Source organism: Neopsephotus bourkii, unplaced genomic scaffold (assembly GCF_033783945.1).
Source record: "Neopsephotus bourkii isolate Nb327-2 ecotype Australia unplaced genomic scaffold, CSIRO-AGI_Nbou_v1 NB_272, whole genome shotgun sequence".
In the NCBI taxonomy this organism is placed as follows: Eukaryota; Metazoa; Chordata; class Aves; order Psittaciformes; family Psittacidae; genus Neopsephotus; species Neopsephotus bourkii.
The window spans coordinates 10689103-10713784 of NW_026900781.1; the positions used below are offsets into that span (position 1 = coordinate 10689103).

Sequence of the window (24682 nt, forward strand, 5' to 3'; positions counted from 1 at the left end):
AGCCCTTAAGGCAGGCAGATCAGTTGCATTATCCTGCAAGCTTTTTTATTATTATACAAGGATTTTTAGAAATTCCTGACAAAATTAATATCACTAGACCTTTTATTAAAGGCTAATATCATGAGGATCATTGATATATAAGCTTCATAGAGTACCTGAGACTGGAAGGGGCTTCCAGATGTCTCTGGTCCAACCCTCTGCTCAGAGCTGGTGGAGGCAAAGCAGATTTATCTATAAGGTAGCATGCAGATAAACTGCTGGTAATTGCAGCTCTAATGTCACTTTAAATAAGTTTGCCTGGGAATGGAATATAATTCTTAAAGTAAATACCTGAGGTTTTTTGTACACTGAGTTTTGCAAAATTGTCTCAAGGGTTTGTGGATTAAGCAATACAGAGAACTGCTCTGTTGTGCAAGAAACTGGTGGTTGCTACAGTCTTCTCAGCCCTAGCTGTGGGGGCATATCAGCAGTTTAGTTGAAAGAAAATGGGAGTATTCATAAAATACTCCATAAATTAATTTTTAAGGCATAATATCTATTCCGCAGTAGTTTCTGTATGGCAGGAAATAGTATCATCTGCATTGGTTGTAAGATCTTCTACGTGATTACTTTTTAGGAATCATTTTTCACCTAATCACATCCTTTCTGGTATCCCCTTGATGGCCATGGCTCATGGGATGTTAGTCATCAAATAAGGAACAGTTTTTCAAGACTGAGATTGTAAATCTAGCATACAGATCTAATTGGATTTGGGAACCAGAGCAGAGATTTGTTTCAGGGCTAGTGTGACAGTGCAGCTACATCGTGTGGTTTTGTTTATTCAGTTGTGCATGTGTAGCATCAAGCAGGAGCAAAATACTGCATTTTAAGCAGTAAGTGGTTAAACACAGTACTTAGGCTTGCATGTTTTTTAAGTGGAATTTTCTGGAATGTCTTTTGAAGTGCCACAATGCCATCTACTGGCTCATTTTTTGTGGTTTCTTTTCCCAAAGGGGTTTGGGGTTTTTTGTTCACAGGCTTAAACGTAAGGTTTCTATGGTATTCTTAAATAGCAAAATAAACAAGCTGGCATCGAATGAGCAAGATAATTTTGGGATGCCTATCTATGTTAAAGGACATAATACATCACATATGTTAAACAGTCACTTCTAATCTCTTGCCAGTTAGTCTTGCTCTCCTTTTGTTAAAAGTAACTCTGAGATGATTAGTACTGAGATGATTAGTACTTAAAGGGAAAACGGAGATTCCTCCGTTATGTCCTTCATAGTAGCTTTTGTGCAAGTAGCTTCACTGTTTTCTGTCTATAGTGATCCACTTTCCCTTTTTGTTTCCATGTTTTCATACAGATAAATAGAAGACAAAGAAATGTGTAAGCTGTCAAGTCACAGAAACTGGAAAGTGGTGTAGTGGATATTATTTCTGACAGGATTCTTCACTGACAAATTTCTAGATTCAATATATTTCCCTTAATTGACTTCTTCCCCCACCTCCCCCATGTTCAGACTTTTCAAGATTCATCAACCTTCTAAGGACCAAAATTTCATAGGCTTTCTAACAACTGTTATGGAGAGGCATGTACTAGAAAATACTATGCTCAGTATCAGGCTGCTCATACTGTAAATGAAGAGTGGGAAGCTATAAGAAGTTTTGATTAGTTCTTGTTTTTAATGAGCCTGCTTCATATTGTCTATAGGAGTAACCGTCATCCACTTGCTGCCAAAAGAAATGAATGGGCAAATACAAAAATAACTTCAAAAAAACCCTCAGAAACTGTGGATAGAGGTAAACACTCTTGCTGCAGTTTCACTTCCTGCTTTTCCTGGAGAGTTTCCTGATTAATTGGTTAGTTTGTTTGTCTTCATAAAAAACTTCAGTTTTAATTTGCTTTTGCCCTGCACATTCAGATTTTCCTAACAGAAGTTTTTCATAATCCTGCTTTTCTTTAGTCCAGTTGGGAGAAAGAAACACAGATAATGGCTTGTAGCACTTTGGGTTGGTTTTTATATAAATTTGTAACTCAAGCTTCAGGGTCATGATTCAAAACAAAACAGCTAAGAAAAAATGTCCAGCTGTTCCTTAAGTGGCCTATAATGATTGTAAATTCAAACATCTGTGCCCCTCCTGGCCTTTCACCCTCTATCTCACTGACCTTCAGAAGGTCAAGTGGATCTTGCAAGTCCAGTTTTTATCTGGTAGGAGCTTTGTCTTGCTGACAGCTGCGGAGCATTTGCACTATGTGTATGTACTGGTGGAAGAGCTCAAGTGCTTTTGGCCAGCTCATATGGAAATGAAGGTGTCTGTGTTAAAGTTAGTGCTGGTGTGTGGCAGTGGGTTATTGCACTACAGTTGGCGTGCTGTACGCTGGGAGCAGTGGAGCTGAAATGACTGTACTTGGCACCCGTGTTGGTTTTGTCATATAAATGATCTGTGTCAGAGAGGTTGCACTGGGGAGCAGGTCTTGTTAGCAGCTCGGGCTTCCCAGTCCTTGCTAAACAAGACACCCACAAGCCATATGGTAGCTCTGCTGAGGGGGAAGCCCTCTGTGGCGCTCCCATCACTGTGATGTTTGGTTTTGGCTGGGGTGTTTTGTTTGAGGAATGCTCTACTCTATCCTATATAGAGGAATGGAGTTTGCTTTCTGCCTATATTTGGAATAAGTGCTAACCTTTCACTCCTATTTGTTACTGTGCCAGGAAATACCAGGGCAAGCCTCCATTTAATGTGACATTAAGTAAGGGAGAATTAGCAAAATCAGAAGAGCAAACAGGATTATTTTATACCACTTCTCTGTTACAATCTCTGCTTTTCTTCTGCTAACTGTCCTGTGCTTTTGCAAAGAAGAGAGAACTAATTAAGCCAGTTGCTGAAAGTGTTTTCCCACCCACACCACTGATAAGAACTCTTTGTACAGAATTAACTCTTACTAGCTGTGCTAAACCCAGTAATTTATCTTTGCCAAAAGAAAAAATTGCTGCTGTAGTTTATTCCAACTAAACAAGTTAATGTAAGCTATGCTCTATATGCACACAAACATAGATATCTTCTGCTCAAAAGCTGGAGCTTTTGCAAATAAATATTTTCTCCCTCATTAATTCTGAGTGTTCATAAAACTGAACAGCACTGGGAAATCAACTCATTTGCGTATGGAACTGGCTGAGCATGGCTGCAGAGCAGTTTGATGGCAGGACACTGACCTAAACCTGAGCAGGTTAAAGGACAAGGGCTTGGATTAGGCTTGATCCGGTGCTACAAGTGGCATTTGCCTCAATGCTAAGAGGCAGGGGTTGATTCCTGGGGAAAATCACATGCCCTGAGAAAAGGGCTGTAGAAAGACAGAAGTCTACCCACTCTGACCTGGAGTATCTTCAAGAGGGATGGAGCATTTTGTGGTTATGGCTTCACGAAGACTGCTTAAGAAAGTAGATCAGAGTCACAGTTTTTGACTGGGGTATTGGTTTGGAAACTGAGCTGAACCAGAAAATCGATCCCAGGGTACCCATGATGCAGTGGACAGCAAGTGACAACTCACAGTCAGAAACCTTGACCAAAATTCAACAAACCCATTCTCAGTCCTAAAACATCAATGTCCTTCCTTCTCAACTGCTCCCTACTCATGTTTTTGAAAAGTGTAGGCAGTCCAGGCAATGCTTGCTTTTTTTCCAGCTGAAATTCCAAATCCTGATGCATTTGGTTCTGCCTGTTCCTTGATGGTGTGAGAACAAGGATGTTTTGTATGGTTTTCACTTCAAAAAGAGGGGGCAAATAAGAAAGAAAAAAAAAAGCCTTTTGAAGCTTAGGTCACTTGCAGGTGTGGGATTTGGAGATACTAAACCGAGAATGACGACTGAGCAAGAAAAACTAAGTCCTTGGATATCCTCCATCGGGAAAAGTCAGATAAACAAGGAAATTATCTTTGTGATTCTGTACCAGAACAGATGACTGTGGTTTAGTAATCTGTTAGAATTTTGCCAAAAAAGGAAATCTTGTTAATGCAGAAAAATAAAAGCTTACTCCTTTCCTTATACACTTACAGATCAGCTGAACACAGCAATAGGGGCTTATATTTACATAAATGGGATGCTCCTTTCTGGGTGAAGATTGAATTAAAAAAACCTAAAACAAAATTCCTCTCTGGAAATACACACATATGTATTTCTAAAGATAAATTCAGTTAGTTCTGCTTTTTCAAATTTAATCATGAAATTTGAATGTGTACAGAGAAAAGCTCAGCCTATAATCATGTCCAGGATATGTGCGTAAGGTAATATCAGTGCAGAAAAATCGACATATTTGAAGCTTTAAAGTAAATTGTTCCTTATGTAAAATTAAGTCTGATCCTTGGTTTTAGCTTTATTGAATGACAGGGGAGAAAAAAAATGAAACAGATTTTCTATGTGTCTTATGTCTTTGAAAAGTGTGTATGGGACAGGATTGACATCTGTGTTTTCTCCAAAACACTGAAAAGCCTTGTTACTTTAACATGGCATTAAAGCACCTGGCAGTTTTACAGAATGCAGTGTACCTAGTGCCACCCTCTAACCAGCACTGGGAATTTCAGTGGGAGCAGTCTAAAGTCTTGAGGCAGATCAGTCACCAACAAATAATTGAACTGTAGCTAACATTCATTCATGTAAAAATTCAGCAGCTCACTGTCTTTTACCTCCCAAAATAAATCTTCAGAAGCAAAGAAAAATGCAGGTTTTTAAATATTCTTGTGGCTGAAAGGCCATTAGCAAAACAGAAAATATAAATTGCTAGGTTAAACAGTACTGCAGTTGTGAATCACCTGAACTTTTCCCCTTTATGTTTGGTGGTTTGGATAAGATTCAGAATAAACAGAAACACAAATCCAAATTTATTTAGTTAAATACTGTATTGCCTTGCCAGATGTGCACAAGTATGTTCTGCTTGAAATGAAAAGTATTTGCCTTATTTGGTGCATCTTTCTGTAGTAGGTGATTGTGCCAATGTGACTTAATTGTAGCAGTTTTCCTATGAGCTACAGTTAATCCTTTTGTTTAAACATGTAATCCTAAAATCTGAGCTCTGAGAGTACTTACACCTCCCTGTACTTCTGATACCTGTATATATTTCCTGTAAAATATAGGGCAGGGTCCTTCAAGGATCAGTGTCCACTCAGCTTCCATAGGAGAGCCCGCAAGCATAATACATGTTTTGTATTTGTTTACCATTTGTCTCACGGAGTTACTACTGCAGGTGTACGTGCATCACATGCTTTGGTACTGCAGATACTGCAAAAACTTCGTGTTTATAAAAATCAAAGTGCAAGTGTAGCGAATGTGCATGGGTGACTGTTGTGCCATGATACTACAGGTATGAACTTTAAATGGAAGCAAGCACAGGCCCAGCTGGGATCAGAATAGCTACTGGCTTCAAGGCAGCAGATGACCACAGTTATTCATGCTGCCAAATCAAACACATTTTCTAGAACAATTTACATTGCTTTGTGCTGCTACACTGGCAGCATTTTTTTCACTGAAGACTTTGTCAGTTCTCACCATGCAGGACTTAAACACTCCTGAACTGATTTTGACTTGGGTGAGCTCTGATATTTTCTCTGGCATTTCTCTTGTATGCAGACCCCCACATGCATTCTCCCAGAATTACAGCCAGCCAGTCTTGCTTTTCAGTCCTTAGTACCTGCTGTCTCAAGATGTTCTTAGCTCCTGAAGTTTACCTTTTCCCAATGCATGTACTCTGGTGCCTTGCACTTACTTTATGTATTGTTCACTTAAAAATATGGTGAAGATAAAGCATACAAGCTTTTCAAGGCTTTAGACAATCATCATTTAGACAGGCAAATCTCAGTTAAAACACAAAAGTCCACTTGCCATTTGGTGTCTGGAGCTTTCTCTGAGTTCCAGTGGTTTGGAACAAAATGAGAAATTGTGCAGAAATTTTCTGGAGCCTGGAGGGAGGATAACTGTAGAAGGTGATGTGCTGTATCAAGAAGGAGGGGGGCACAGGTGCGTAAGTCATTTTCTGAAAGACATTAACCTACAAACATGCCATATACATCCCTGTGCAACTGTTTTGCAGCCCTTCCCAGCAGCTCCATTACCCAGTTTACATGAGAGGTATGGCTAAAGCTGATTTTTTTAGTACATTGCATTTCTAGTATTTGACTTTAAATATTGTAAAATGCGGTCCTTTAATTATGATTGTTGTCAAGCGGGAACTGGCAGCTCCTTTTAGTTCTGCGGTAGTTCACACTGAAAGCCTATTAGTGCTACAAAATTACTTTAGCACTCTTCTCAGTGTTTATACCTGTAAGGACTAAATTTTCCTCAGTGTTTCATTCCAAAATTCTCTTACAATTAGGGATCCAAGAGGACACCAAGGAGTGAAATATATTCCTTTTATAATGACAGTTTAGTCTTTGTATGTATTGTGGGGTTAGTGTATCTGTGATACAGAAACATTACAGTGTTTTCCTGGATGTAGTGCAGAATGTGTGTTTTGTGACAGTGGCTGTTGTATTATACTACTGACAAAAGTAAGGCAGGCACTCCCACTGGCATTGATGAATTCTGCTTATGTAGTTGCTGCAAAACATAGGGTCCTCTGTGAATGGTTTGGGCATTTACATACCAAATGTCTCAGCATTACTAGAGTACCTGTTATACCACACTCAGCACAATGTTAGCCAGGTCTTTGTATTTTCAAGTACTGATGTTTTGTATTCCTTTCTGTGCCACACTCCACACCTTAACTGAGTGAATTTTTCTTCTCTGCATGCTATGTTGAGATCAGCCTATATTTTCTCCCCTTTACCCACATGTATTGACTAAAAGATTTGCTTCTTCTGTGTTTGACTTTGAAGAGTTTGAGCTACTTTGTGGAGGTAGAGGATTTATATGTAAATAGGAGAGAAAAGGCAAGATGCTGAAATACGTTAGCAGGTAGCAGGAAGAGAGGAGAGGTAGGAGCCTGGAGATTGCCAGGATGCTGAAAGCATGCAAAGATCACACTGGGTCAGAGTGTTACCTCTTCAGATTTGCTTCTTCCTTGGATGCGTGTTGTATCAAACCTTCATCTGCCTGTTAAAGCCCAAAATCAGTCATTCTTTGCTATCCTTTGACCCACTGTCTGACATCTTTGTAAGGTTACTTTTGCAGCAGCAGCGGGATGCTTCTGCTCCTTCCCAGCAGGCTGCTACCTGTGCCATCTGCTGTTGGGCCCTTCATACTTTAAGATGGCATTTTTCTTGTCACACTCCTTTATTCTGTAGGCCAAAAGGCTTGCAAAAACTGAGAGAAGGGAAACAGTATGACTTTACTGAAGGACCACATCTCTTATCCACTTGACTTTGTAATGTTTTTCTTTCTCTGTTGAGGATCCTTACTTGTTATTTCAAGCTATATCAAGTGTGTAGCTATTTGGAGCAAAGGCTATGTCTGTCATACCCGTATTGTCTATAGGGATAATAATAGGTTTGTGTAATTTAAAAAAAAAAAAAAAAAACAACCAGCAACAACCCACTCTTTTAACTGAGAAATAACCAGAACTTAAAAAGAAGAATCCCCTGCTATTCTGGATCATCATATACAAATACACATGAGTATATATGTTTACAGTATTTTATGTGTTAATCTTTGAGGGATTAGATGTGATTCTCTGCTCTTTTCACTGAAGAGTATCTCTTCAGGGAGACCACAGAATAAATTAATAAGAGCGTTAAATAAATATGTCATCCTGCTGATGATAGGTTGAATAAAGGTGTACCAAGATAAAGTACGTATGGTTCTAACAAAATTACATGATTTATCATCATTAAGAGAAATAACTTTCAGACAAATTTTCACCCATTAGCTGGTTTACTTTACTTCACACCTTCTACTTAGTGAAAGCCAGACAAATGGTAGCTATAAATTAACTTTTCCTGCCTTTTCAAAAGCTTCGTGTAGCTGTAGAAGATGATTTGTCACAAAGGAAAAAAGAAAACAGCATTTGCAAAATACAGGCAGAAGTAAATTATACAATAGTTCTAACTTTCCAGCTCTCTGCTTTCCTTCGCTTCCTTTCCCATTCCTGTATAGACAAATGGAATCACTGAAAATAAGGGAATCGTCTCTAAAATCATACAGTTTTTTCCATATTGATTCCAGCTCTGAGGAAATGGAATAAACTATGTATTTAAGGAGCCAAGTGCAGTTTTTCAACATTCTTTCCTAAGCAAAAATAAATAAGGCTGCTGCTACAGCGTTTAATACTGGACACAAAGATCTGGCAAAGCAGTGATTTTATCCATGAGGTTTTAGTTCCATTTGAGTTTCTAAAATTACTGCTGTGTTTATTATTGCAATACAAGATAATTTCAAAAATTTCTATATCCATTCAAAGAACATTAAACTGGCTTTTGTTAAGATGAAAAATATTTATGATAAAGTGTGCTGTATATAGAATACCTGGCTTTGGACATGGAGAAAAAACATGGTGATTCTTAAAAACAATAACAACTTCACATATCTTTGCAAATTGATTGGCATCATCCAACAAGATAGTAGTTAAACAACTGCTAAGGCTGTTGCCAGTTCTTAGAAGTAATCGTTATTCTTGTACCTTTCTGTGCCTGTCACTTTCAAGAACTTAATATGCATTTATAATCATTCACTTAATATGCATTTATAATCATAGCGCAAGAAAGTACTAATGGGTAAGGTAACTTCTTCCTGTGGTGTTAGAGGCCAAGATTTGCAGCAGCGTTATGCAACATGACTGTGGTGTCATCAGGGATTTTTCTTCCTAGTTAAGATTCAGCAGAGTACCTGTGAGGTACACTTGTCAACTTTTCAGGTGCAACAGGATGAACCAATCTGATTTAAAATATGTCTGTGTATGGTATAGATACATTAATAAACAGGACTCCTTCTTTCTTCCCTGTAATAAAGAACCAGGCAAATGCATGTATTTGTGTGATGCATGGCTGTAGTAAGGTAACCATTTCTTCCCTGCAGCAAAAGAGAGAAGATGGCGATGTTTCTAGAGACTGTTTTTTTAATATATTTTATATACATTTATGTGTGTATATATATATAACAATCTACAGATATATTTATATATGTAAATGTGTTGACTGTGTAAAACCATTTTTTAGTGCACTAACTTTAGTTATCATCTGCACTTAAGAAAAACAAGAAACATTTTTTTACTTCTCCTGTGATGACCCTCTTGGGAATAATTGAGAGCTGAAGAATTGCTTTCTTACATTTCCATATTCCTGAACTGTAGTGGCACTTTTGTGTGTTTAGGCTTTGTGTTTACCTATAAAGTAATTCTCCGTAGAGTGCGAGTGTTGCACCGTCTCCTGTTAAGCCACTCCTGCTTTTGTCTGCCACTGAAAAATAAGCAGTGCATGAAAAAAAACCTGGGGTTGGCTTGCCTTTGAGGGCAGAAAATTGCTCCCTAGAGATTTCTTCAGAAGCTACACTTAAATAAGGGGACAGTAACTAAATAAACACGGTTTGTTAATTCTGTTATTTGTGTTAGAAACGGGGGAAGACATAGAAGGGACAGACAAGAGAAGCTCCTCTGTACCACTCTTACATTGACTTAGCTTAGAAAGCAGTGGTAAAGACACAAGGATTTGTAGTCATACTGCATTTTTTAATGTGAGAACATACTCTTGATTGCAATTAGGAAGATAATATTTCCCCATCATCAACTGGGAAACTCAATCAAGATATGTCACCAGCTGTGCTAGGTGCTAACATCCTTCAAGGGCTGGGACCTAAATTGTCTTCTCATGTGTCACTCCTGCTAAGAGATATTAGAAGCCAGGTTTATTGTCATTTTGGCTTTGCATTTGTTTACTGAAGCTGTGGACATCCTTCTTCTGATCCACCTGATTTGGCTGTACATAGCCGTTTCGTTTTGGACATCACCTTTCCTCAGGTCTGCTACCTAGCTGCTTACCCAAGTAATTTTAAGGCATTGAAATTTGTCATTGAAACCTCACCTAAGCAGGTAGATAGTTGTTTGGTAGGAAGATAATGATGAGCAGTTCGGTAACAGAAAAAGTGTCTTCATCAGGGCTCAGCAGGATTTGTTAGAGCTCACAGGTTATTCACCATGTAATTACAATTCTGTTAAATACATGGGGAAAAGGGATACCTGGCCTTTGTATTGCAGAGCCAGCACAATTAAGGAGGAGAAAATTAAAGTTAAACATTATGGTTTATTAAAGTCAACAGATGTTTTGAATCTATTATATATACAGAGCTGTGAAGGAAAGATGCCATCATACCTTCCAGAGCAGTACCATGCACTCTAAAATGACGAAGGCAAGTTAGAAAAAGGTTTAAAACCCAGTCACCTTATTTTCAGCTCTGCAGGAGCAGTCATTTCTCCCTCAACTCTGAGCTGCAAAGTAAATCCTTCATATGAATAAAACCCACAAGACACGCCACATACCTTAAAAGCTGAAGAAGATCTAGTAGTAGTTTACAAAGTCTGCAGGGTCTACTCCACTGCCTGTGTTGGATAGGAAGCAGACCCATGGTTTCAGGCTCCCTCCCAGGTCACCACTGACCCCCTGCAGTTGTATCTATCGTGTGGCTTGGCATAAAAGTTATATATACCCTGTTCAGCAGCCACCACAGGTCTCCCTGGGAGTCAGGCACTGGTCAACCACAGACTGTTTGAGAGGACAGCTGGCAATTTGACTGGATTTGTTGAATTTTTAGGGTGATAGCATGTTCTTCTAATGTCTTCAGGACATGGGGATCTTTTTTTATCAATATTTATTCTACTTCTTTAATTCTTTTTATTTAATTTTACTATTTAATTTTTACTGCACCTCCCCATACACATCTCTGATACTCTGTTATCTGGGGAAAACCTCTCCTACTTGCTTTTCCCAATAGTGGGAAAAGATTCCCTGAAGTGGCTTTTCCCTGTAATTGCTGCTGCCAGCCACAAGCAAGGAAAAGTACTGTTTCTGTCTGAACACATAAGCACCTAATCACCAGAAAATGGTTGAGTTACAGGATGGGCCAGTGCTTACTGTTCAGTCATTTCTTTTTCCCTGTTTGTTGTCTCTTATGTGTTGACAAATTCCATTCTGAAACCTTGAGTCTTCTCCTGGATTCAGATGGAAGGCAAGATTAAGTTTTTCAAGTTCACAAGAGAAAACTGACTGTATAGATTTGTCCTGAATCTCTGAATCAGGAGAAATTGTCAGGGTTTGGTGATTGGACTTGTCAGACTTACTTTTAAAGTACATAATTTTGCAGGCAGAACTTAAACATTAAATAATTCATTCAGATTAGAAAAGCAGCCTTTATATTTCTATTTATTATCTTCTCCTGATGGCAGAGTGGTTCTTTATTGCACATTCTTTCCTGCAGAATTTAATTGCATTATGTTACCTTACAGAGGTAAATGAAATTCTGGGTAACAAAGTTGCTGAACAAATAGTAGAGCCTTTTTCCACAAAAGCTTCCTGTGATTAATGAAAATACCCTGACACTGACCTATGCACTGGCTGCCAGCCATCTACCAGAAGAGTACATGGTATGTGGTGTACAAGCTACAAACTCACATGATGAAAAAAGAGCACAACAGATAGCCACTTAAGTCTTTAAATTGGGAATGATACACAGTGATGCTTGCTGCTTAAGTCCTTTCTTTAGACTTAGCGTCGGTGAGGACACTGTAAGAATGCTGTTTTGATTCAGGGGGGTAATGAGTGTCAGTGTGTAAATACTGGTGCAGTCCTGCTGAGGCAGGGGATGTTTATTGATGTGAATTTTTCAGCAGCTATAAACAGAAGGTCTGTTTGTTTTGTCTGAAGTGCATGGGAAAGGCTTGATCATGATGTTAGAAATTCAAGGCTAATGGTTTAAAAAATTCTTCATGTTTCAAAGTTCAGCTTAAAATGGTATGGCATGGCATAGCTGCTGGAAGGGAGGCACCAGAGCAGGCGAGCTGCAGCAGCCCAGCGAAGGCAGACACCACAGCACTGTGCATTCACTGAAATGCCCGCATGCCTGTGGTTTGCTAAGGAAGCAGGTCAACACACACATCTGTGGTTTCATGGCATTCAAGACAAGATATACAGCAGTAGGTAATATCACCTGTTGGCACAGGGGCAGCAAATAGGTCGTACCTTTCCCTTACAAAGCCATCTGCCCCGGCTGAGTATGATTGACTGAGAAGTCACGTACTCGGTCTCATCTATCTCCCCAGTTGGTGGAGAAAAAGAAATGCAATTCAGGTTTCAGCATTTTTATAATCCCTCTGAGCCTCCCATTAAATTTGCTCTACTGTGTGGGAAAGGATTAAAGATTCTTTGGGCTCCAAAACACAGTATATAGAAATTAAGTACTACAGCATGGTTTGTTGTAAGGCAGCAACTGAAGTGTATAGCTTGCCACATAACCCAGAACAGCGAGTTCTCTTTGATAAGTAACACTTGTTGACAGCTTAAAATTTCTGTTGGTAACACATGCCACAGTTGTGCACAGCCTTTGTTTTAAATATTCTGTGTGCAACATACTTCATAAGTAATTTAAAATATAATCTGAGTCGTTCATATGCTGTTACTAACGTAGCTCAGAGTGCCAAAAGAAGGGAAATTTGCTGGTGAAGAGAACTTCTGTTCCTTTAAGAATGGCTCATAAATTCTCCCTTGTAATAAATATTTCAAGATTAAAATCAATGTGTTACAAGTTTCAGACAAGGCTGTTTATCAAAATGAAATAGATCATTTCCTAAAAGGCAATATTATTTACATTTTATGTGAGTGTGGGCATAGATGAGAGATTTTTATTTAAGAGCAGCCAGATTTTCTTCCCCCTCAAAAATGGTAAATTAAAAATGCTGAAAAATTGCCCCCGTAATTTTTCACTATTTTCACAGCCTGACTCGTTGTCAGGCTTAGTTTGTGCAGTATTAAATTCTAATAATTAAATTGTACTTAGTGTAATTAAGCATCTAGCCTTTTTGTCCTAATTCCATAATTAAATAGAAGAACTTTGTTTGTATGTGGAAAGGACACAGAGCTAGTGTGTACCTAGGCTTTGTGGAGGAAGTAGGGGTGAGAAAGGGCATAACAGATATTAAAAATTAGATTCAAAAATTCATACTTTTAAAATAATTGTTTTCTCCTGCTTACATTACCCTACTTGCATGAAACTTCTTCCTTCCACATCACAACTGTTAAGCAAAGAGCTGTGTGTGACTACTGCCAGCTGCCCATCTGCCTGCAATTTACCAGCGTTACAATGCAGACTGGAAAGTACTAAAGAACAAGAGGAATCAAAGTATCAATGTTGCATTTTTGTCATTTTTCATTTCCTCAATGCACTAGAAATCACATATATATGAGGTGTCAATACCATCTCATGAGCAAGAGGTCAGTTACAGTGTGTGTAAAATGTTACTGCTGAGCTAACTGTAACTGGTTTCACCCTGTGTAAGGCAGATTAAATCAGGATTCCAAAGGAACTGGAAAGCAATACCATACCATGGAGTTAATATCTAGGGTCTCCACCAAAAAAGCATAGTGAGAAATACCTGGTGACTGTATCTATCTTTTTATTTTTCATAATACGCATATTTTCAGTTTTCTAAACATACAGCCTGTTTGCTTTTCCTCTGTAGTAACCTCTAATATCAACTAAATACAATCCTTTGAACAGTATTCCTCAGTGTCATGGTTTCAAGATTTTATATATGCAGATATGTTATATATCAGTTATTTTTCTTAACATCTGGGCTGAAACAAGATTATTTACACATATATGCTTATAGAAAAAAATGTCGTTATAAAAAAGCTTGACATATGGGCTACTCAGTTCTTGGAGTTTTAAATCACTCTTATGCAGCTGAAATTATGACCTGTTTCCTTTCTGGTTTCAGCTTTCTGATATTTTGGTTTGATTTCAGGTTACTATTGGGCAACTGTATTCCACGCAGAAACTGGTTATTGAGAGTCCAGAAAACACATAGCTGTGAGAAGACTCCAATCCTGAAGCGACACTGGACCATTGTCAGCATCCTACAGTGCCACATACAGAAGCGTAAACTCACTGCACATGTCTGAGCTTTTCTGTTCAGCGGAAGAAATGCCTGAGAGACTCAGTTTTTGGCAACCAAAGTACTATTTTCTAATGGTTCACCTGTTCTAAAATGTATTGCTGTGATTTATGATAGCATGTAAGATAGTCTTGAAATGTGTGTGCTTGTATGTTCCATGTGATGGAATAGTTCCTGCCCTACTTTGACAATAAAACTTCATTAAACTGCCTGTAAGTAGATACATTTCTCTGCTGCAGACCTTGTCTCTCACAGAGCATGAGATGTGCTAGATTTAAAATCCCTCACCCAGTTACAAAGTTCTTATTGATACTGTTTCATTTAAAAATACACAGCATGTTACTAAACACATAGTTAATTTTAAAACCAGGGATGAACAGTTTTCATTTCCTGGACCTTGATGCTTACAATAATCATAAACTGTATATTGTGGTTTGGTTTTTTTTTAAAGAGCATCCCTTTACATTTCAGAAGGTAACATAAAAATTTAAATAGTTCTTTTTGTAGTTTCCAAGAGTTCGTAATAGCCAGTCTCATCCTACTTTTAGCAATTAACAGATCACAACAGCAGAATGCAAGACTTACATCACTGAGGCTTGGGAGCTTTAAAACATGTTTTCACCATTGAGTCCTTTTCTGAATTTATTGAGGTGCAGCTATTGGCAGAAAGCCCCACATCCCTTTACGCAAGGTTTCCCTTGTTCACAAAGCTCCTGAATTTTGCAGGAGAAAAAGAACCTAACTACAACAGTAACTCAAATGGTGAAAGTCAGGAATTGGCAGCAAGCTTTGCCTAGCAAAAGTGGAACACTCAGTATCATGTTTTATTGGCTATTATTAAATCTATAGAACAATCAACCCTTTTAAGACAGTACATTAAAAAAAAGTAAAAAATTTAGTCAGGTTCTGTTCAAGTCATTGCTGTGCTTGAATTTGTCTTCTATTAGAAATTTGCAGAAAAACTAAGCAATACAAAGCTTTTTTAATAGCATACAGGGAAAAAATATTCCTTTTTTCTTCAAGGGTTTGTTGTAGTTTGGCTTTTTTAAAGTAGGGAGACAGAAACTCAAAACTAGTTCCATGACATTGTGGCCTTTAAAAACCTCCCCTTATTTTTCTTGCTTCCCAGAAGTCAGCTTCGTTTAGAATTTCTGTAGTTCTGCATTGTTCAGGCTGTGGGATAACATTATTAAAGCAGAGGATAGACAAAATGTCCAATTTGGAACAAATTCCCATTCCTCACTACCATCATTTAAAGTGTATTTTATAATTTTATACAGTTAGATTGAAATGTATAGTCATGCATCCCATTAACAATATAGTGCACGGAATAAGATACCATGACTACCTGAAACTACAAATGAAGCCTCCACTCTCTTTCAAATTAAAGGTAAATACAGTAATAATTATCCTCTTATTAGGTGTATAAGTGGTGCAGTGTAAATTGCTTTTAGTGAACATTTTATTAAAATTGAATTTAATTAATCTTACAGGTAATATACATTTAATTCTGTGTTTTAAATCTCCACATTCGCAACTGAGTAATTAAGTGCACTTAAATAAATAGTGAAAGTGTAGGGGAAGAAGGGTTTGATTACCATTTCAGGTTCCAGCGAACTCGCATGTAGTCAACATCTTACACTTTAGAGGACACAGGTTTGGAAGGGCTGCCAGTTTTAAGCTTTAAGGAACTGGATCCCTAAAAGAGTACATGCAAAATCGTTGTTTAAAACAGCTTCATTACTGAAACAAGCACTGCATACTGTTTTGAGATCTGAGAATGTATGCTAGGAAACAAAATAAACATCCTTATAAATAGTGTAGCCCTAATTTATAAAGAGGGACAACTCCAGTAACATTTTTGCTATTTAAACCTATGTTTCCACCATCTTCACAAAAAAAAAAAATAGAAAAAGAAAAGTTTGTTTTCAAGTAGAGAGGCCTTTTAAATACATAATAATTTCTTCCAAAATACCAGTACCTTTCCAGTGAAGTTCTTTATTGATGCTTCCAGTGAGAATGCAGTTGTAGATCATAGATGCTGTCATACAGGCGTGCAGGCACAAGAATGTGTAATTTCTTATTAATCCCCTCAAAAGTATTAAGAAGATTACTCCTTCATTAATGCCTGAAAATTCTGCTGTCAAATTTTGGTGGTGGATACAGCAGTACTGCACTCCTGACTTCTGCCATCTGCTCCTACTTTCTATCTCAAGCTTACCTCTCAGATTATCCCCCTTAGCTATTCATACCTACAAAAGATCAGTAGTAACCTTCAGGATACATTTACAAAGAGGGCCCATCAAGAAAATATAAAAATAAATAAATAAAAATCAGGCTCTGGAATTTCCCTTCCCCCCAAAATCTGTGGTACAGAGGTTTGGTAGCTTTATCACCCAAGGGAAGATTAGTCCTTATTCCAAATGACCCATAGACTTACCATACAGTATTTATACATTACTTACTAGAACAAATGTAAGAAAACTTCTGCTGCCAAAGAACAAAAGCCTGTGTATACTCTCTAACTTAACACAAGTGCAGTTAGAAAGGTATTAGCATTTACTACTCAAAAGTATTGGCATTTAATACTCAAACATCACTGCATTTTAGATGTTTGTTCTCTGTTTTGGACAGATCTGTATGTTTCCTTACCAACACACATGTAAGTGCACACTGTGCTACTGTCAGTTCTGTGCCTATTAGTTGTTTGTGATTGGAAGATAACTAGAAATATTATGTTTTCTGTGCCTCTTGCCCATTTAAGTAATTTTGTTATAACCCAGTTCTGTATAAAAACACACCAAATGCTTTATCATCGAAATCCTACAAACTACAAAAGGAAAATACTTAGAGCCACATCTGGCTTAGGAAGTCCAGTGCTGCAATAATAGTTGTAGGCTTGGATGACTTTAGTATTATGTTTGAACCCGCTTGCCCTGTTCTTACTCATGGATAGGCATATGCTCATTGTCACTGCTGGAGACAGCGAACTGTAGAGCTGGCACTGTGGTCCAGCCTCAGAGTTGCTGTGCTCTTACAACTGCACCTTCTGCGCTTCACCAGTTCCGTTTACGCTGCAATACTCATTAAATCTCTCTCTTGGCACGCTGTCAGGAGCTTTGTTGGATTTTGTTAAAGCAGTGTAAACAACAGGAATAGTTTAAACACAAAGGAATGATCCTATGACTTATGTACAATGTCCGCTATTATAAAAAGTGTATCCTTTTTCCTTAGAAGGGAGTGCAATATCTTTACTAAAGCTGCAATGTCTTAGTGAAAACAAGCTTGCTTTTGTGTTATATTAAAAATGTTTCTCTGTTCCTGATCTCAACATTTTAGCAAACCATTAACCTCAGCAGTACGCACCAAAATTTTAATGTTTACATGCCCTGAAGTTTGTCGTGACTTTTACAGTATAAACTTGGAGACAGTGCTCTGTAAGAAGAAGAAAAAAAAAAGGACAATTTGTCTAATATCAGTAACTGTTTAAAGGACAGGGATTTCTGTTGTGTGTTACAGCTTCCCAGGAGATTTTACTGCAATTGAAAGCTCAGTTTCAGAATGCCCAGATCTATCAGAGGTACAGCTGTCCTGGAGGAAAGCAACTCGAGGGAATAGCATGTGAAAGCTTTACATACAGTGTTGAAATAGGCCAAGAAGTATTTTAACTTACATTTCTAAAACGGTATTTCTGTATAAAACTTCACCAAGTTTCCAGGCATTAAAAGCATTACACTCACCCTCTTAACATCAACAGGTACAAGAATAATTTTATGGAGAAGCACCAGCCTTTCAACCTCCTTTCTGTAATGCAACATAAATGCACCTCTCCAGATACCCAGCACAGACCATACATCAAAACAAAGAACAGAGCCATGAAAGAGCTGTGCACTGACTGTTTTCCTGAGTTTTCCATAATGATCTACAGTGAAATCCTGCCATTATTCACGTTGGGAGTATACTGATTGCTTTGTTCCACAGTTCTTAACACAGGCATCATTATTTCATACTTTTTGCTTGATGACATTTATAAAACTAAAAAGGATGGAAGGTGTGTAGCTCTTTTACTGAGAGTTTACATTCTTTTTATTTTTTTCAGTGTTTTAGAGCACAAGAATGGTTCATGAGCCCTTAATGTGGAAGCAGGAGAAATGAGAAGGCAGTAATTCTTCTACCACTGTGTATTTTCTACAACTGTAAGATGAAAAAATTCAGAATTCTCAAACCTGTGTCACAAACATATGCACCTTCAAAGGATTCTGCAGTTTACACAGAAAACTACCATCGATGTGTGACAAGAGGTGCTTCTTTCTGAACTACTTACCTTTTTTACTGTGAAGCCCAATATCTACTTACAAGAGAGGGAAGTGGTATTAAGTAGTGCATCCAAATGACTTCTCTTATGTGTTCAGAGTAAGAGAACTATGGAGACATGTGAAGAATGTAAAGGCTTTCTATTGAAAGAGTGCACTCCATAAATATTTATACCAGTCTTTGGCAATATGCTAATCCAAGGCAAGTAATTTTCCCTCTCTTAAAAAGAATCATGAAAAACAATTAAGGTGATTTAATTACAGCCACGCAATAGGCAGCAGATTTTGAACTCCTGACAGATGAACATTCATCACAGTGCCATGTTACCCTAACCCCATAACAGAAGACTCTGAACAGAATAGACAATTAAACCTAGATCATTTCCCCTACCTTCCTGCAGTACTTTGGGCCAGATCCAAATCCCAAAGAAGCCAATGGGAGCAGAAGCCAGGCTTTTCAAGTACTGACTGAAAGCCCCAGCTTTAAATAAAACAGAACTCGTTTGCATGCAAGTTTGCGGTTCTTCATGACACTAAAGTAAATTTAGCTTCAGAGTCCTTTTCTGGACTTTAGATCTGAATTTAAATGTAATTGGCAAAAAATGGCTCAAGGAAGATTTAACTTAGCTGTCCTTCACAGTTACCCAGCACAGAGTTTCAACTTTCTGGTTCTACATACACGCATAAAGCCATTTGGCAGCCGTTTCTCCCCTAAACCCTTAATCCATGGGGAAACAAAACAGAAATATGAGTACAGTGAAAATCTTTGGAGCTGCAATTTTTCCAACAGCACTTACAAATCTTTACCATTTCTTATATTTAGGTTAGGGGAGGGGGGTGTTTATGAGCACATTCTCTAGAAGTTACGCTCTGAATCTTTATAAAATACTACATTAACAGGAATGCAACCAAACAAGAAGAGTGCTTACTTAATGCTTTACTCTGCTGGGACTTTTGATTTTACACAATTAAAAATACTTCATTTTGAAGCATTTCTTGAGTGAAGTTGCAATTATGCCATGTATATCAGCCTATGACCACAAGCAGCAGCCCTGTGCTTGCCAGCATGCAATACACACATGGTCTGGTTCGGATTCTTACACTACTGCCCAGTGTAATCTTTGGTGAGGCTTTGCCTTTCTGTAGCCCCCAATAAGCTCATCTGTGAAAATGCAGAGCAGTGTGTGTAGGCAGTCTTTGAAACCTGCTTTGGCAATCTGTGCTTCTGTAAATTCTTAAAAGTACAAAACTGTGCCGTGGATTAAGAAGTGAGTGTGTTTGGGGCTTGTCTGAGCCCTGCCCAGACACAGCCATCAGGGTATGGCTGTTCTTTAAGTTCTGTTCAAGGGGAGAGGGATCCCTCCCCTCCCTTTTTTGGCAGAGCTTCCTTATTCTCTGAAGCAATTAATAAACAAAACACAGACTAAGAAATGGGCTCCAGAAGCCTCAAATACTACCTTGCACTTAAACAAAGAATCAATTTCAGTGCGGTTAGCTTCACGTATCATCCTAAGAGCACATCATTGACACAACTATCTGAAGAAAGGCTAATTCATACGAGATTATTCCACTTAATATCCTGTAATCCTGTAACACATGGCATTTTTAAAACAAACTTGGTACTACCCTTAACAGCAGGGCAGTTTCTGAAGGAACTAAAAGCCTCTTTGTATTTGGCCATATTCTCACACAATGGTTTATGTACAGGTACCTAGAGACATTCAAGGCCAGGATGGATGTGGTTCTGGGCAACCTGCTCTAGCTGAAGATGTCCCTGCTCACTGCAGGAGGATTGTACTAGATGACCTTTGAAGGTCCCTTCCAGCCCAAACCATTCTATGATTCTGTGATTCAGGGAGGAGGGTGACCAGGCTGTTTCAGAAGCAGTGCCTGTGTTAGCAAAACTGCAGAAGTTAAGTCTGAAGCTGCCTCTGGTTCATGCCATCTCCCCAGTAAACCCCCAGCTTCTAGCTCTGATTCGGAACCAGCTCTCCCAAGAGGCAGATTATTGGAAGAATGATTTTCAAGAACAGGGAATTACATAAAGAAGATTTTTTTTCTAAGGTGCTCGTAATGGGCTTTGAGATGTTCCACGTTTACGTCTTCTACATCTTCAGAGGACATGAAGACATGAGAAAACTCACAGTAGGCTCTCTTTTTAAAAGCAAAGTAATCTTCCCAGGCCTTGCTGAAGAACATCCATCCATGACACAGTATTTTCTGTGTTCTGGCAGTGTCTTACCTACTGGTCTTCTCATCAAAAAAACTACCCTCAATTTTAAGACACAGAAGAAAATAAGCGGTGTCAAAGCTGCAGAAGAGCCAGAACAAAACTCAACCAACACCTGCCTCTTTACCACCCATGCTAGTAAAGGTTCCTCACATCACAGCTCTGCCCAAGATGCCCGTTAGAAGAGCATACAGGGCCATCAGGGACTTACAGGGCAATTTGCCTTGCTGCCTATGGACAGGCAACATCCCCGGTTACAGCGAGGCACGCCGACAGCTCAAGCCCCTCTGCACCCCACATGGTAGGGCAGGAGCGCAGCCAGATTGCAAAACCAGTAAGTATCCCGTTCTGTTTTGCTACACACAAAAAGAAGGATGTGTAACGGTGAGCTTTTCCACTTTTTTAAAGCTTTTTTTATTCTTACAAACCCATTCTCATTGGTACTTTTTGCTTAATTTCAGGGCTTGGGGCACCAGTAGTAGTCAACCAAGCTTGCAGGGCAAGAGTGAAGACTACAGAAACCATTTCAAGTGCCCAGCGTGACAAAGCCCAACCGTGAGCACAACAAACCCCTTTCCCAGCAACATACAAACACTGAAAAGTATGTAGCAAAATAAACTGAATAAATTAGAAATACTTGAGAAATGTGGTGCAAAATGTAATACAAGGAGAGCTGAACTAAGGCACTTGTTTTCATTTGTTACTGAGGACACCCTCTGTGTTGCATCCTCCTGTGGGAGAAGGTCATCCAAACCAGGCACCACTCCCCAAACCTGGAAATGCCGAACTGTGTGCAAGACGGACACCAGCTTTTACTTCACAGTGCGTTACTCAAAGGTGTTACCAAAGTTCTCCTGATAAATGCAGCATCAGCAAATGCTTTAACTCCTCCTCTGTCCCAGTTTTAGACTTCTCATCTGTGCGAGAAGTCACCAGTCTATTTTAAGCAAAAACATTTTTGCAGAAGTCCCTGTTGGCTGCTATAAGCCAGGAGGGATGTGCGCACAGGCCTGGGGAAGGCAGGGAACGGTATCGAAGTGTGCGGAGTGACAAAAACCAGAGCAGCCCAGTTCAGCCCCAGAGCCAGCCCCCAAACAGGCTGTTGTTCAGAGATGCCGCAGGCACAGTAAAGGTGGTACGGACAGGCAAGCCTGTCGTGAGGTTGACGGGTGCTCACAGCAGTGAATCGTATTGTCACGGAGTCCATTCAACTAACAAAATAACTGAAAACACAAAGCACACCGCTGCTGTCGCAGTAGTGTCTCTGAAATGGATGTGAGAACAGGAAAACCTGGATCCAAAGTTACATCTGGAGCGAACACATCACAAAGTTTTCACACCAGCGCTCTGTGCAGCTCTGACTAATCAGGTAGGTGCAGTCAAGCCAGAATCAAGACCCCAAAAATTCACTTCAAGAGGGGAAAAGCAAAGCCCTACTCAGTCTCTTCTTCTCTCCACAAAGTAAAAGGAAAACGATTCCAAAAGCCACAGCAACGTGACACTATGCACGTCCATTCTTTGCTGGAAAAAACGAAGCGGCCGCTCAAAACCCACCAGGTCTGGGGGACTCTCCGGGGTGAGGCCCTCCCGAGAGGGCCTCGGGCACGGGGCTGCGGCCGCCTGCCCCTGCCCTCCCGGTCGGGCGCCCATCAATCGCGGGGGCCTATCTCGAGGCAGCTGCAGCACCGCAGCGTGTAGTTGCGGCCACCGTTGTTGTCCCAGAACTCGCCCTGCGGGCCGCGGTACCGGATGGCGAAGTGAAGGGCCGAGCCCTCCCGCAGGCTCGGCGGGACAGGCAGGGTGAAGCAGTAGCGCTCGGCCGGCGGGTCGGGGGGCAGCGGGGCTGCCGGGACGTCCAAGAAGGAGAGCCACTCGTTGAAGGTGTAGCGCACCGTCACCTCCTGGGGGCCGGGGCCGCCCAGCACTCGCACCGTGCCCCGCACGTCGGTGGGCGCCGCGGGCCGCCCCAGCCGCTCCAGGCAGACTCGCTGCCGCTGCAGCCGCTCGGCGCTGGGCTCCCCGCCGTCGGGGAAGTCGGGCACCAGGCGCGGCGCGGGCTGCGGCGGGTCCTCACCGGGAGGCAGCGGGTCCGGCTCGGCGGCGGCCGGGCTCTGCAGGCGGGACAGCGCGGCGGGCGGCACCTGCGGCTCCTCGGCGTCGCTGAAGTGCTTCACACTGGCGAGGCTCAGCCCCAGCGAGTCTGCGAACTGCACCCGCTTCTTGCACTTGCTGCAACAGTCTTCGCCCGCCGCTGCTTCCTCCTCTTCCTCTTCCTCCTCCTCCTCTGCCTCCTCCTCCACCTCCTCCCGCCGCTCGCCGGCGCCGGGGGACGGCGGCCGCCCGCAGCGGCGCAGCTCCATCAGCATCAGCTTGGCGTCGCGGGGCACCGTCGGGGCCGCGCCAAGAAGCCGCCGCTCTCCCGCCGCCGGCTCCTGCCGCGGGCGTGCGGGGCTCGCCATGGCGGGGCGCCCCGCTGGGCCCGTCCCGGCCGCCCCTGTGGCGGCGAGCGGGCGGGCCGGCACCGCTTTATCCGGCGCCCCCGCCGCAGGCCCCGGGCGAGGGGCGCGCCCACCCGCCGGCCCCGGAGCCTCCCCGCGGGCGGGACCTCCCGCAGCGGGCGGTACCGGGGTGGCAGCAGCCGCGACGGGCGGTCACGCACGTCCTCCCGCCCGCGGCCCGCGCAGGGGGAGAGCGGCGAGCAACGCTGCCGGGCGTTCAGAGGGCTGGGGGGACAGACGGGGTGGGCAGGCACAGCCGCGCCCCGCGGAGCCAGCTGGGCCTGCCGGTGTCCTTTAACCACCTCCTGCTGCCGCCGGCACTGCGAGTCCGGCGGGGTGGGAAAATGGGGTCCCGGGCTGCTGGAGCGGGCTTCTTCACCATTACGGTTAATGATTATGGCCTTCCTCATCGTCGTCATTTAGGCTTCCTTCCACCCGTCGGAGACGCCCCGAAGAACGAGCCCTGGTGGTCTGGATTAGTAAGGACGTCGCCCAGCTCCGCGCTGGCACCACTGCGGGGTCTCGGTCTCCCGCTGGGGCAGAGGCGGGGAGCGGCCTCCAGCAGTGGGGCTCAGCCTCTGCCAGCCCCTCGCAGCCCCGGGTCCTGCCCCTGTACCCGGCTCCTCACCGGACGTCCGTGTTCTGCGGCTGAGAGGTTGTGAGACCCGCAACCTCTATGCTTAAGCTGGTTACCAGCCATTCTAACTGCAGAGGAGAGCTTTGAGACCTGAGCTGGAGGACAGAGCCCCAGAGGTAAAAGGAAAACCAAAGGCATTCACTTTGTAAAGTATGATGCATTCTGTAAGAAAATCTCCTTAACCGTGTTTTACCTACGCTTGCTATCAGCAGTACTGTACTTGTGGAAAATCAAGTCCAAAGGCTCAGGAGGCACACAGATACATGTACACGCACCCCTTTTGAAGGTCAGACTGTCTTTAAAGTTTCCAGTTAAACAAAGGAAAAAAACATTCAGGGATGAAAAATAAAATACAGACTTTTCTGTGTAATCAAATAAAGAGAAATAGGATTCCTCTCTGTTTTATTTTCTAAGGATGATGTATAGTAAACAGCATCCTTATAACACGAGAGTTTTATTAGTATGGTGAGACGCATATCTGAGAATTTTCCAAACTTAATTCTATACTTCATGTGTGTCACTGCTGTTGTCTGGGGTGACTTGCACAGGTGATTGGAAAAACACTACATTATTAAACTTTCCTCCATTCTTTTACTCATGGGAGAGACACTAAAAAGCATCTGCAAATAACATGGTACTTTCTGAAGCAACAGACTCCCACTATGGATCTATATGGGTGTGGGGTTTTTTTTTTCTTTGCATAGTTTATTTTTAGCATTAGTCTAGTTGCCAAAAAGCAGCCTCCCAATGTTAATGATTACAGTGCAGCTCAACTGAGTGTGCAGCCTGGGTCTTGCAGAGGAATGAGTGCCAAAGCAGCAGAAACATCACTAAATGGTTTTCTTAGCAGATAAACCTGTGAGGGTGTTCTTACTACACCTTGACTGAGGAGACAAACAGCAGTTACTTAGAAGTGCTAAATAATCTGACTGCTCCAGCTTCT

The 24682-nt window shown here is 41.3% G+C and overlaps 2 protein-coding genes across 4 annotated transcripts in view; one reads left to right on the forward strand and one right to left on the reverse strand.

Moving 5' to 3' along the window:
- Positions 1–24682, forward strand: part of LYRM4 (LYR motif containing 4) — a 111114-nt gene that overhangs the window by 79890 nt on the left and 6542 nt on the right. For 2 of the 3 annotated variants that reach the window (XR_009724443.1, XM_061346576.1), the window contains one exon: positions 13912–14282. The exons of the other annotated variant lie outside the window; for it this stretch is intronic. Coding sequence is in view for 1 of the 2 variants with exons in the window: in XM_061346576.1 (XP_061202560.1) it covers positions 13912–13974 (63 nt within the window). In the remaining variant the exon portion in view is untranslated. Of the gene's footprint in view, positions 1–13911; positions 14283–24682 lie in introns of those variants that run through there. 3 annotated transcript variants of the gene reach the window in all.
- On the reverse strand, positions 20995–23264 carry PPP1R3G (protein phosphatase 1 regulatory subunit 3G). The gene has a single exon (XM_061346575.1). It carries the CDS (start codon positions 23061–23063, stop codon positions 22254–22256), a length of 810 nt encoding a protein of 269 aa, XP_061202559.1. The 5' UTR covers positions 23064–23264; the 3' UTR covers positions 20995–22253.